This window comes from Schizophyllum commune (genome assembly GCF_000143185.2).
Source record: "Schizophyllum commune H4-8 unplaced genomic scaffold SCHCOscaffold_10, whole genome shotgun sequence".
Lineage (NCBI taxonomy): Eukaryota > Fungi > Basidiomycota > Agaricomycetes > Agaricales > Schizophyllaceae > Schizophyllum > Schizophyllum commune.
In genome coordinates, this window is record NW_026089547.1 from 962560 (window position 1) to 974865 (window position 12306).

Sequence of the window (12306 nt, forward strand, 5' to 3'; positions counted from 1 at the left end):
GACGAACAAATCACAGCACAGCACAGTATCGTATCCTATATCCAACTATACCTAGATCTTATGCAAGTGTTAGCACATGCCATTCTTCATTTTGCACGTCCCTCCACAACCCACAAGTCCTCCCACCCAACTTCACCCAGCCATCTAACTGCGGTAATCGCCATTGATTTTGACATAGTCCTGCAAACGGAGTCAGCTTTCATCCTGCCCAGAAGACGGCAGCCAATCGAACAACTTACATAGCTCAGATCACACGTCCAGTACTTCGCCTCCTGGCTGCCCAAACCCAGGTCGACTTCGACCTCAATATCCTCGAGGCTGAGGATCTCCTTCGCGCGGTCCTCGTCGACCTTTTCTGGCTCGCCGTTCACGAGGAGCGGAAGCCGGGCGGTGCCGTCGGAGGGGATGAAGGTAACGTTAACCTTAGTGGTGTCGATGGCGGCGCCGTTGGAGAGCGGGACGGAGCCGGTAGCAGCGAGGACGCGGCCCCAGCTAGAGGGTCGAGGTCAGCTAGGCCAAGGAGATGTCAACAGGGAGAGTCTTACTTCGCATCCTCGCCAAACAAGGCCGTCTTTACCAGCGCCGACGTCGAGATCTTGCTCGCAATCTTGTGCGCGTCCTCGTACGTCGGCGCATTCTTCACCGACACCGTCACGAACTTCGTCGCCCCCTCGCCGTCGCGCACCACAAGCTGCGCCAGCTGCACCGTGAAGTCCTTCAGCTCCTCCTGGAAAACCGGGAACGCCGGATCCTCCGCGGTCAGCTCCTGCCCGCCCGCCGCGCCGTTCGCCAGAGCCACGATAGTATCGTTCGTCGACATGTCCCCGTCCACGCTAATCGAGTTGAAGCTGCGGTCCACCGCGTAGGCGAGCGCCTTCTGCAGCGCCTTCGGCGCGACCGCCGCGTCCGTCACGACGCACCCCAGCAGCGTCGCATGTGGCAGCGCCGGCGCCATATCCGGGTGGATCATCCCCGCGCCCTTCGCGATGCCCGCCATCCGGTACGTCACCTCGCCCAGCGTGAACGTGCGCGCGACCATCTTCGGGAACGTGTCCGTCGTCATGAACGCCTTCGCCGCCCGCTCCCAGGCCGCGAAGTCGGACCCGAGCTCGCCCGCCGACGCGCGGATGCCGTCCAGAATTTTCGCGATGGGCAGCGTCTGCCCGATGACGCCCGTCGACATCACGAGCGTCGAGGGGTCCGAGTCCCCTTTCGCTGAGAGGACGGCCTTGTCGGTCTCCCTCGACATCGCCCACGCATCCTTCATCCCCTGCGTGCCCGTGACCGCGTTCGCGCAGCCGCTGTTGACCACAATGGCGCGCGCCCTGCCTCCGCTCTTCTCCAGGACCTCCTGGGAAACGAGCACAGGGGCCGCTTTAAACGCGTTCCGGGTGAAGCACGCTGCAGCGGACGCGGGGGCGTCCGTGGTAGACACGACGAGCGCCAGGTCGTTCACCGACGCGTCCTTCTTCACGCCGCAGTGCGAGCCGCCCACCGCGTAGCCCACGGGAAACTTGCTGGACAGGATGGGCTTATGCAGGTGCGCCTTGGAGGGCGCCTGTCCCGACATGCCGCGAGTCACAACGCGCGCGGCAATTGTGAAGGAGCCAGTCCGCATGGAGTTCTTTGTACAAATGCGAGTGCTTAGCCAGGGTGAAGTACATACAAACATCTGGTATATACCTGACACGAGGATAGCATACTGGAATGTCGCGTTCTTCCGCAGAGGGCGCGTCAGCGAGGAGAAGCTGTATAACGCGTCTGATAGAACGATGAACGACGGAGACTTTGCTCTCCCACCCCTCCGTTACTTCGACAATCAAGAGGTCTGAAAGCGACGTGCAGGACGAGAAGTCGCTGCTCAGATGGTTGTAGGAAAGAGCAGACGGCGCGGCAAATTTGACTCAAATCGCGCTGTCCACGTGATCTGATCCCACGATCATCTGATTGCAAGTTCAAGTTCGCGGGATAGGCATTCGCGATTTGCGCTTCCTTCTAACGCTGGCCAGCGGTAAATCTATTCGGATTGAACCTATAGCTGCTGATCTGTACACATATAAAACCTATAAAACAAGAAAAGGAAGATGTACAGACGTGGTCCGAAGTATGTTACAGGTGCGTGTCAATAAATCCAAGAAAGTGTCTGCATCGTGCCCTACTTCTGGTTCTTCTTCGCCTCTCTGGCCCTTTTCTCTCTTTCCCTCTTCTGCTTGTTCTTCAGCGCCCTTTGCGCTGCTTTGTCCGCTGCCGATTTGCCATCTCCCGCGGGCGTTCCAGGACGAGTGCTCGATGTTGGAGACTGGGTCGGCTCGTCGACGGCAGCTGTCTTAGGCGCTGCACTAGCTGGCGTCTGGGCCGCATCTTCCGTCGCACTCTTTGCCTTGTCCAGCGGCGTATTACCCGTTGAAACGGTCAACGGAGGTTTGGCCTTGCCACTGGCTGCCTGCTCCTTGCCGCCCTTTGCGATGTCAGCGGACGCAACCTTGTCTCCATTCTCCTGTTCCGAGCCGGTAGCGGTCTTCGAGGGAGGCTCGGACACGGTCGTGTTGGGGTCCACTGCATCCGGCTCGGCGCCGTCCTTCTGCTTCTCGTCATCGCCCGCTTGCTTAACAGCATCGGCGGACGTGTCCGCAGACGGCGCAGCACTATCGACCTTTGGCGCCTCCTTATCAGATGACGGCTCTGCATGCGTCTCGGTAGCCAGCTCTCCCTCCTTCGCCGATGCCTCGTCCACCTTCTTCTCGTCCTTCGCCGCTTCACCACCCTCGACAAGCTTGTCGTCCTTCGCTGCAGCGTCCGAGACCTTCCCCGGTTCGTCGCCCTGCGCAGGTTTCTTTGTCGCTGGTGGCTCGGCGGAAGACGCGTCGGCATCGGCGGATGGAGCACCAACATCGACCAGCACCCCCTCGGTCCCCGCAGCGTCCTTGTTCGAAGGCGCTGGCTCTTTCGTGCCGTCGGCCGTCGGCGCATCGGCAGCAGCAGGCGGGGCAGAGGCTGTATCGGTCGTCAATGCGTCGGTACCAGTAGGCGCTACGGTAGGCGTGTCAATACTCGCAGAGGCATGAGTAGGAGACTGCTGACCATCGGCAGGGGCAACAGCGGTCTGCGTCTCGTCGGGCTTCGTAGTAGACGAGTCTTCGCTAGCAGGTGCGCTCTCAGCTGCCGTCTTGTCCTCAACCTTGCCCGGCGCATCCTCCGTTTTGCTCGACTCGGCCTTGGTCTTGCTCGACGTGTCCTCGGCCTTGCTCGATGCGTTCTCCGTTTCGCTCGCCGTATCCTTCTTCCCCTCCGCGCTCGCGTCTGGGCCATCGGACTTGTCTGAAGACGACGTCAGATCCTAAATCGTGAATAGAGCATCAACAAGCGCACCTTTCGCCTTGTCAGCCGCCTTCCCAGCAGGAGCGGGCGCTTCGCCTGTCACAGCTGAAGGTTGCGTTCCCTCTGCGTTGGTCGCCTTCGTAGACTCAGGCACGTCCTTCGCCGCATCGGGGACGTCCTTCGCTGACTCTGTTGTGACCTTGACCGACTCTGGCGCGTCCTTGGCGGTATCTGGGCTCGGCGTCGATGCAGCGGGAGCCGGTGCGTCGGTGGTCGAAGCTGACGCGTCCGTTGTTGGCTTTACCTCGTCTCTCTTGTCGGATGACTCCGCCGCAGATCCCGCCTCAGCTTCCTTCGCGCCCCCTACAGCCTTAGAGCCGGCCTGCTTAGCGTCGGTGTCCTTCGCGTCAGCAATTCCCGCGTCCTCAGAGCCGCCAGCCTTCGCCTCAGATGCGCCTGCGTCCGCAGAGGGACCCTCGCCCGGCTCCTTGCCCTCTTCAGCCTTCTGCGATGCGGTGATGGTCGATGGACTCGAGATAGCGGGCGAATCGGTAGTGACGGCGGCACTTGTAGCAGACTGCTCTGAAGCAGCGGTATCGGCCGTCTTGGACTCGCTCGCAACGTCGTCGGCCACGGGCTTGGGCTCAGAAGCGGCAGGCGCAGGCTCGGGGGCGGCGGAGGCCTTGCCAGCCACGGGCTTTTCGGCAGCGGGGTCCGTATCTGAAGCAAGCTTCTCCGTCTGACCATTCGCTGCCTCCGCCTGATTCGGCTCGGTGACACCCGTAGCAGCCCCCTTCGCTTTCGCCGGGGGTTTATCTGCTTGGTCTGTCGTACTCGGCGTTGGCAGCTGCTTCTCCTCGTTGCCAGGTCGCGTCGTCGCACGGCTCGCGCTACCCATTGACGGTGCCGGGACCCCAGGACGCTTTGTGGCGTCCTCCGCCAGTTTGTTCTCCTTCGCCCCTGACGCTGAAGCAGAGGGGGCAGGCCAAGGTTGAGGAGACGCCACACCGAAAGAGTTCTTTCGCGTCGAGGGTGATGCCAGCCCTGCGTTTGGCTTGTTGAGCGAAGCGACAGGCGACCTCGTCGTCACCGGAGATGAGTCAGTCGGTATCGGCGGCGAATGGGATGTGGGCTGCGTGTATGGGGCCTGCGGGCTAAGAGGTGCTTCGTGCGTCTTTGCCAAGCTTGGAGCGGCAGCCATTTTGGCTTTGGCCGCCAAGCGCTCTGATAGGGATTGACGACGCGGCGGCTCTTCAGCCTTTGGCGATAACAAGTTTGAGGCAATGGATGAGACCGAACTTGCCCAGCCTCCCCAGGAGCCAGAGGATTTATGCTTCTCTTGAGGACTGCTTGGGGTCTGCTTCGGCGTCGCTGTCGTTGAGATAGAGGTCGGCTTGGGCATTATAGGCGGGTCCCTTGAGAGACTGCCCGCAGTAAATACTGATTGCGATTTAGGTGGCAACTGCGCAGCCTTGGGTTGTGCCGGCTTCGGATATACAACGGTCGATGTATCTTTATTCTGGGAGGGGTTGTTCAAGGGCAGAGACGCGGCCTCTGCCATGGCTGTAGTAATGGGAGGAGGGGCAGGAACATCCCGGGAAGGTAAGGTCGCGGGAGACTTTGATGGCTCGGATTTTGGCATCGCGGTCGTGGGCTTCAAGACATCTGCTGGACCATTCGAAGTTGCATCGATCTTGACAGGCTTGGCGGGTGGCTTGAGCGGCGCCGTAGCACCCAATTTCTCGGCGGATTCTTCCTCGCCCTTGCTCGCATTCGCTTCATAAAGGTGGTGTTAGCCCAAGCGCGAGAGCCATCAACGGTCCCCTCACCCAGAGATTCGCTGTCCTTGCGTTCCTTGAGGGTAGGCTTCGGCTCTAACTCTGCCTATGGTCTTGTTAGTCGGCAACTTCGCTGACGACATAGCTCATACCTTCTTGTCGGCCTGCTGCTCCTTCTCGTCCTGCTTTGTCTCGACTGACTTCTCACCTGACTTCTCGCTTTCAAGAGGAGTCTGGTCCTTCCCCTCGGTGGGAGGCGTCGCCTGTGGCGGCTTCTCCGTAGAAGCCAACGCAGGCACATCGCTGTCGACGTTAAGAAGCGAACCGGCCGCCTGCTCCTCTGCAGAAGAAGGCAGAGCGGTAGGCTCTGACGTGGCTGCAGCGGCCGGTTGAGGCGAGGACGGATCATCTCGGTCGACTTTCGGCCTGGCTTCCGTTTCCGGAGGTAATTGCGCATCCGAGGCAGACGAAGGATCGGACAACTTCTCTTCAGCTGAGAGAGACGTGGCAGCCTCGGCTTGAATAGGAACGGTAGAGGAGGTAGTCGACGCAAGACCTTGAGCAGATGTCTTTCCCTCGCCGTGGGCCTTCTCATCCGAGTCCGGCTTTGTAGTCTCCAGTACCGAAGGCACTTCCGACGCCTGGGGAGGATCAGCGGGGGATGCTGGTTTCGCCTCAGCGGCAGACAAGCTCGCGTCCTTCTTGTCCCCTGCAGAGGTGACATCAGACAAGCCGGGCTCCTGGGCAGCAGCCGTTATAAGGTCAGAGGCCGCCTGCTTCTCCTCGACTTTCGGCGTTGATTCCTCAGTCGTCGGGGTAGTAAGCTGGGCTTTGGCCTCAGCAGCCTTCTTTTCGGCGACCATTTTCGCCGTTCTGACCATATACTGCTTCTGTCTCGGCGTGAGTGGCTTGCCATTCTTCGCAGAGGCTGCCGCTTCAAGCTCGGCCGCCGTATTAATCAGCGATTTCGACGCAACTTCGGGCTCCCGCACCCTCGCTGGATTCGGCGTGACTGTAGATGCCTGCTCGACCTCCAGCGCCGGGGTGGAAGCGGTCTCCTGTTCCTCGTTTGCGACAACGGCGATGGCGGCGGCGGTAGCAGCAGCAACAGCAGCTTCCCTCTTAGCCTTCTTTTTCGCGGCCGACTTGGAAAGGGTGGAGCCTGCTCTCGTTTCAGAAGGTGGAGGTTGAGATGAAGCAGACTTTGGCTCGGCAGCGCTCTCCGGTGCAGGCGCAGGTTCAGCTGCCGCCGTCTTGTCCTCGGACTCGGCAGGTAATGCAGCCTTGGGCGTCGTCTGAGTCTTCGCCTTGTCTTTGACGAAAGGCTCGGGTGCCGATGATGCAGGCTCAGTCTCGCTGGAAGGAGGCACAGCCTGGGAGGTAGATGCAGTCACCGATTCAGTCGTCAATGGTGCGGAGGTAGTATCCGAAGCGGACGTGACGATAGGCGCAGAAGTTGGTGCGGGCTCCGTCGCAGTCGTGGGCTCAGTACTCGTCGCTGGCGTGGACTCGACCTTTCCAAGGGCCGGCTCGTCCTTCGCAGAGGAGGTGGAGGGCGCGTTCTGGTCAGCAGAGGGAGCAGGCTCGACCTTGCTATCAGAGGTGGCGGGTTGACTTTCGACGTTGACAACGGTCGAATCAGGCTGAACCTCGGTGGCGGGAGGCGTGTGCTCATCCTTGGGCGCGTCAGACGGCAGTGGACCATCGGGCGCAGAAGGCGCGGGCTCGACTGTGGCAGTCGAAGTAGGCTCAGACTTGTTCTCGACATCCGCAGGCTGCTTCTTGACTGTGTCGACCTCGGTCTGGGCCGGAGCGGGCTTCGCCTCAGGCACAGCGGTGGATTCAACCTTCGCGGGCGGTTCGACAACCTCAGCTTTGTTCTTGGCCGGTGTAGACTCTTCCTCGTGCGCAGACGTCGCCGGCTCAGCTTTGGACTCCGAGGCGGCAGGCACTGAAGGAGTGGACTCGGCCTTGGCCACGGCAGGAGCGGGCTTAGCATCGGACGCAGAAGACGCAACCTCCTCCCTCGGTGCAGATGGAGTGGTCTTGGACTTGGAGCGAGACCGGTTGCGCTTGCTCTTCTTAGCGAATGGTGTGGACGCTTCTGCAGGCGTCACCGAGGGTGCAGCCTTCTCCGCAGCTTTACCCTTAGGCTTGGGCGAAGGGGATGGAGACCTCTCCTTAAAATGAGTAGCAGCGGGTTTGGTCTTGGGGGCGGAGGCGGGAGGTGCAGGCGCGGATGCAGGTTCAGCCTTGGAAGCAGCGCCCGACTTCTTCGCATTGACCGCAGGAGCCTGAGGCTTGGATTGAGAATTCTGGGCGGCAGGTTCAGCCTTGACCACGGATGGTGCGAATGCAGGAGGAGGGGGAGTTGGAGGCACAGGCGTCTCCGTCAGCGGCGCTTGTGGTGGCCTCGTCGACAGCACATCCACAGGCGGCTTCACCGGCTCGATGGGCGTCTCCGGAACCGACCTCTGCTCCTCTGGCTGCTTCGCTGGCTTCTCCTCCTTCAACTCCTCGACCGGCTTGAGCTCCTCGACCGGGGTGTGTGCCACAGGCGTGAAGTTAAGCAGCGTCGCTGATGGTAAGCTGCTCAACGGGACTGCCGTGACCGGCGTCTCCGGCGGAGGCATCGCAAAAGGCTGGAAGACCGGCGCAACGGGCTCGTCCATGGGCGGAATGTGTGCAACGGCTTCTTCAAAGACCTCCTCGCCGTCCCCAAACGACTGCCAGTCTTCGGCGTCGTGGAAGGACTCTGCACCGCCGTTGACCGACATGTCCGAGTCGACGTCGTAGTAGTTGGTGACACGAGACGAGGACCGGCGACCGCCCATGCTCATACGAGATGAGGAACGGCGAGTGAAACCGGGAGTGCCGCTGCGAGAGCCGTTGGGACCCAGACTGGCATTACGCTCCAAGTTGCGAAGGATGTTGTAGCTGAGCGGGGTGCGCGCGGACTTCTTCTCCTCGTCATCCCAGGTCCACGCGTCGACGTCTTCCCTCTGCTTGCCCTTGCCCTCAGGAATGTCGCTGACATCCGAGTCCGACGTCCTCTTCGGTGCCGCGCTCTCGACAACTTTCGGCGGCTCTGGACGCGTGGCCGAGCTGGCATACTTCCCATTCAAGGCAGAGTACGACGTGCGGATGGGCGGGGGGCTCTTGCTCTTGACCTTCTTGGCATTCGACTTGCGCCGTTGTGGAGGCGGAGGAAGGGGCGATCCAGGCTCGATAGTAGGAGAGAAGATGCGACGGACAGAAGTGGGAGTAGACTGACGTGTATTCGCCCTCGACGATGTGCGTGAAACCGGAGGAGTAGGTGTAGGCGAGCGAGGAGGAGGCGGTGAAGGACTCCGCGGTCGCTCCTGGAATGTATAGCGCTGCGCCGTCGGAGTGGGAGGTGTTGAGTAGGTCGCCGTGGAGTACGTCCCCGAAGTCGACCTCGACATCGGGTTTGACGCCCGTCGCCTGCTTCCCTTTGAGAACTTCCGCCTCGTAGGGCTGCCTGCAATCGATCCCTGCGGAAACGTCAGTTGGCACCTTCCACCGCACATTATAGTAGACTCACTTCGTACGCCTGGGGGTACAACATATCCACGGGAGGTGCCTCGATGTCGAAAACGTCCTTCACAATTTCTTCCATCTCGTCGCGGCGCAGCCCAGCAGGCGCCAATTCGCGCTGGGGACCCGCTCGCGCGAGTTCCCGCGCCTGCGCGAGCATGATAACCGTCGAGAGACCGAGCCGCTCGCCCTCGTCGAGCGTGATTGGGTCTGCGCGCTCTGCAAGCGCTGCGTAGCAAGGGACCAGCTTCCGCCTGTCGACCTCGTAGTCTTGGTACATCACAACACGGTCAATGTCGGGGACGTAGATCTTGTCTAGCTCCCGAACCGCGAGTTCGTGCACATCCGGGAAGCCCCATCGGTACGCAAGACGGAGGATGATTTGCCAATCCTTCGCGCTCTTGTCATAAAGCGAGTACTGCGAGGAAGACACGTTCAGATTAGCATCCGACAATTACACGCCCAGCCTCGATCGCGCACCTTGGGGTTGTAGAACACCCAGTTGAACTTCGCAAATTCATCGCTCGTAACATAGTCCAGCTGTATAGCATTATCGTCGCTTGCGCCCTGGCGTGTCGCGCCAGGCGAGGCAGGCGCTAACAAGATGCGGCGAAAGAACTCGGATTCGCGTTCGTAGAAGTATCTGTGGACCCGGAATCGTGTGTGATCGACCTAGGGCAGACAGCGCGAATCAGTCAAACGAAACGTCTCGCTTCGATAGCAGGGCAGCACACGCACCACGAGATGCAGGTCCCCTGTGCTTATGTAGTATTCTTCGTGCCTTCGTAGACCGCCATAAGGCGAGCCTGGATTCATGTTGGCGTAACTGGGTCGTGAATATGGGTAGGGAAGAGGAGGGGGGACTAATGGTACAAGCCGCGGTGAGAGCAGGCTGCAGGACGCGAAATTTGTCGTCCTAGGGTAGCAGGCTGCGCGCCTCGAGGCGGGGTAGGGTACACGAGTCCTTCGAACTTCCCCGATTCGTACCTTCCGTTCATTTTGCAAATAATTGAGCACGTTACCGCGCCTCGTGTAGAGGTGACATACTGATGTTGGACCCACACCAGCGGCCATAAAGGTCTTAACCTCTATTGATAGATACTCTCCCTTTCTTGGTGGGCGATCCCGCCTTGGAACTACCGAGCACAAAGAATCAGCTGCAAAGCACCTCCGACTGGTCGATGTTGCCAGAAGGATCGTGGCAGCCCTCGAGAGTAGAACTGATAGTGTACATATCGTGCGCATTGAGATTTTGGTGGTCGCGTTGTGACTTGTATCTTTGCCGCAACCTATCGACCGGAAGTCGCTGCATCTGACTCATCCGACGAGTCTGGAGGCTCGTCGTTGTCGCTAAGTGTATCCCACTGCTGATGGTTCGGGTTTGCGACCAATAGATCGTCACCCTCCTCGTCTGGGATGTCCATCAGTACCTGTCCGTCAGAAGACTAGAGTAACTCCTACCCCGTTCTTTCCGAGACTGTGCCCAGCTCGCATCCAGCTGAGCGATGATTTCGTCCTGCTTCCGCGATACCTCTTCAGCGGTATTGCACCGTCGGTACTGCTCGATCAACGACTTGTTGACCTTCCAGAACGACGCCCCCCATCCAAAGCCGCTCAGCAAGCGCTCCGCGTATTCGTCAAACCCGGTGATGTAGAAAGCGGCGGCGAGGGCCTCGACGCAGTTCAGCCGCCACGGTTTGCCGTAATTTACGGGATTGCTCGCAATGAGGTAGGGTACTAGGTTTTAGACTTCAGTACACGTTTTTGGGACGAGCAAAATGGAGGGACGCACGTAAACGCTCGTGCGGGCTTGCGATCTTGTTGAATGGGACGTCGTCTAGGCGCGCCCACGAGCATTCAACTACGGCAACGCCGCCCTTGAGTACTATATCTCTGTCGCATGGCGCTACCACTTGCGAGGCCTTTGGACTGTGGATGCACCGATCAGCAGGTACGAAACGAGGGAGGGGAAGATGCGTACGATACGACGATGCCTCTGAACTTCGATGGCACCTTAAGCTCCTTGATCAGGCCCAGTCGAGACAGCTTCTTGCCCGAGCATCGTTTGGGATCGCAGTGGTCGAAGTCCTGCGACGATCATGGATACGACAATCAAGTACGCTGGCGCTCAACGCACCCACATAGCGACTGGCACGTCAATCGTAACCTGTTCGTCTGCGTATTCATTCATATGCATACAAAAAGGCTGACAGAAAGCCCACCTCCATCTGACCCGCTTCCCTCCTCCTCCTCTTGCCCTGCAACATCGTCTATAGCGCTGTCCGGCCGCTCATTTATACCCAGCTGGTGGCGCGCATGATGACCAGCATGCCCCCCGCCCCCTCTTCCGCGTCCCCGTCCCCTCCCTCCTCTCCCCCTTGCATTCGCAGGCTTCTTCCCCATTTTCAAGTGAATATATGCGCTCCGAATGATATGCCCGGCGCCTGCTGAGTTGATGCCGAGTCGCGGGTGACGGAGAGAAGTTCGATCGGTCCAAGCGGCACACCGTCTCTCTTTCCGACCACAATGCTCCCGACGGCGGTCAGACTCTCGAAGGCGTCGCGCCGGCCGCTGACCCCCAAGCGCGGTAACAAGGACTACTACAAGGGTCTGTACTGTATACTGCTCGGTAAGGCCCGATGCCTGACCGCAACGCAGGCACTCGGCAGGCGTTCCTTCCCAAGGGCACCCGCACTGGCGCGCCCGGTCGTCACGTCGTCGGCGGCAAGGCCAAGTACCGTCTCATAGACGAGAAGGTTCGCGTCTTCGTCGCCCCGCCCCTCGAGCAGATTGTCAACTCGCCGGTGCGTCGTACACGCCTCGCACTTACCCTGCACACTGACCCCAACTTGCCTCCTCCCACAGCTAAAACCCTACGTTGCGCAAGATGTGCATCTGAAGAAGCAGGAGCTGAACGCCGTCTGGGGCAAGTTCACCAGCAAGCGCGGCGTCACGCCATCCCTCTTCCTGCAGAAGTCGCGCGAGGCGTTCGCGGAATTGCAAGCGACCTACCCGGAGGGTGCCGCTGCCGCAGAGGGAAGTGCACCTGCGGAGGCTTCTACGTCGGCGGGTGCACCGAGAGCAGTACCACCACCTTCTGGGGAGGCCGAGCCGGCTACCTAGAAGTCGTTCTGGTCACGATCATGAGCAGAGGTGCGCTGCATTCTTTTCGCCTCGACCCTGTACTCATACGCTACGCAGCTATCACGGTCCGACCCTACTGCACTTATTCACCTGTTAATGAGCACATGCTATTGCACCTCCCTTCCCCTTTACGCCATGTGTGAATGCGCTCTACCTGGTATCCGAAAGCCTGATCTTCTCCACTCCAATGAAGCGGCTGCATTTACGCTGCCTGTTCTCCCGCACCAATTCGTCTACCCGCCACCTGCGCCTCCCAACTCATGAACCGGGGCAAAACATCGCAAAGCACATTAGACGAGTCTACTAACAGTACAAAAGAGAACAAGTTCACCGAAAATACATTCCAACAGATATACAATATAGGTATCGCAACGCGCGCCGAGTCCATCGAGTGCGCATTTGGGCAGTAGATGCTTGCTTACTGCGGAAGTCCACATATTCATATGCATGCGAGGGACAGAGCTCATGAAGTAGTGGTGTAGCTCCCTTGTGAATCGGTTAGCTGCCT

General features: G+C 59.7%; 6 protein-coding genes across 6 annotated transcripts; 1 reads left to right on the plus strand and 5 right to left on the minus strand.

Moving 5' to 3' along the window:
- Nucleotides 1–144: 144 nt before the first annotated feature.
- On the minus strand, nucleotides 145–1570 carry SCHCODRAFT_01102722 (arginine biosynthesis protein ArgJ; the record flags this gene model as incomplete). Its single annotated transcript, XM_003028640.2, has 3 exons — nucleotides 145–180; nucleotides 240–492; nucleotides 546–1570. 3 exons carry the CDS (start codon nucleotides 1568–1570, stop codon nucleotides 145–147), a joined length of 1314 nt encoding a protein of 437 aa, XP_003028686.1.
- A 432-nt stretch (nucleotides 1571–2002) lies between these two features.
- SCHCODRAFT_02636820 (uncharacterized protein) lies at nucleotides 2003–6037 on the minus strand. Its single transcript, XM_050345935.1, has 5 exons — nucleotides 5249–6037; nucleotides 5148–5202; nucleotides 3370–5094; nucleotides 3082–3318; nucleotides 2003–3030 (listed from the first exon to the last, which is right to left on the minus strand). The coding sequence occupies exons 1-5, from the start codon at nucleotides 5957–5959 to the stop codon at nucleotides 2156–2158; spliced, it is 3603 nt and encodes a 1200-aa protein (XP_050198503.1). The 5' UTR covers nucleotides 5960–6037; the 3' UTR covers nucleotides 2003–2155.
- A 2609-nt stretch (nucleotides 6038–8646) lies between these two features.
- SCHCODRAFT_02512000 (uncharacterized protein) lies at nucleotides 8647–9470 on the minus strand (the record flags this gene model as incomplete). Its single annotated transcript, XM_003028639.1, has 3 exons — nucleotides 8647–9072; nucleotides 9135–9326; nucleotides 9393–9470. The coding sequence occupies 3 exons, from the start codon at nucleotides 9468–9470 to the stop codon at nucleotides 8647–8649; spliced, it is 696 nt and encodes a 231-aa protein (XP_003028685.1).
- Nucleotides 9471–9943: 473 nt separating this feature from the next.
- SCHCODRAFT_02712435 (DUF367-domain-containing protein) lies at nucleotides 9944–11175 on the minus strand (the record flags this gene model as incomplete). Its single annotated transcript, XM_003028638.2, has 5 exons — nucleotides 10792–11175; nucleotides 10636–10742; nucleotides 10447–10583; nucleotides 10110–10391; nucleotides 9944–10065 (listed from the first exon to the last, which is right to left on the minus strand). Exons 1-5 carry the CDS (start codon nucleotides 10849–10851, stop codon nucleotides 9944–9946), a joined length of 708 nt encoding a protein of 235 aa, XP_003028684.2. The 5' UTR covers nucleotides 10852–11175.
- Nucleotides 10894–12132, plus strand: SCHCODRAFT_02636824 (uncharacterized protein). The gene is made up of 4 exons (XM_003028944.2): nucleotides 10894–11262; nucleotides 11313–11458; nucleotides 11520–11807; nucleotides 11856–12132. The coding sequence occupies exons 1-3, from the start codon at nucleotides 11181–11183 to the stop codon at nucleotides 11775–11777; spliced, it is 486 nt and encodes a 161-aa protein (XP_003028990.1). The 5' UTR covers nucleotides 10894–11180; the 3' UTR covers nucleotides 11778–11807; nucleotides 11856–12132.
- SCHCODRAFT_01331830 (uncharacterized protein) lies at nucleotides 11914–12284 on the minus strand. Its single transcript, XM_050341460.1, has one exon. The coding sequence runs from the start codon at nucleotides 12184–12186 to the stop codon at nucleotides 12001–12003; it is 186 nt and encodes a 61-aa protein (XP_050198504.1). The 5' UTR covers nucleotides 12187–12284; the 3' UTR covers nucleotides 11914–12000.
- Between the last annotated feature and the right edge of the window lie 22 nt (nucleotides 12285–12306).

Coding starts and splice junctions, on each gene's coding strand:
- SCHCODRAFT_02636824 (XM_003028944.2), top strand. CDS start 11,181: ATGCTCCCGACGGCGGTCAGACTCTCGAAGGCGTCGCGCCGGCCGCTG. Junction 11,263..11,312: donor TAACAAGGACTACTACAAGG/GTCTGTACTGTA, acceptor ACCGCAACGCAG/GCACTCGGCAGGCGTTCCTT. Junction 11,459..11,519: donor AGCAGATTGTCAACTCGCCG/GTGCGTCGTACA, acceptor CTCCTCCCACAG/CTAAAACCCTACGTTGCGCA.
- SCHCODRAFT_01331830 (XM_050341460.1), bottom strand. CDS start 12,186: ATGGACTCGGCGCGCGTTGCGATACCTATATTGTATATCTGTTGGAAT.
- SCHCODRAFT_02636820 (XM_050345935.1), bottom strand. CDS start 5,959: ATGGTCGCCGAAAAGAAGGCTGCTGAGGCCAAAGCCCAGCTTACTACC. Junction 5,095..5,147: donor CAAGGACAGCGAATCTCTGG/GTGAGGGGACCG, acceptor ACCTTTATGAAG/CGAATGCGAGCAAGGGCGAG. Junction 3,031..3,081: donor CGCTGTTGCCCCTGCCGATG/GTCAGCAGTCTC, acceptor CGCCTACCGTAG/CGCCTACTGGTACCGACGCA.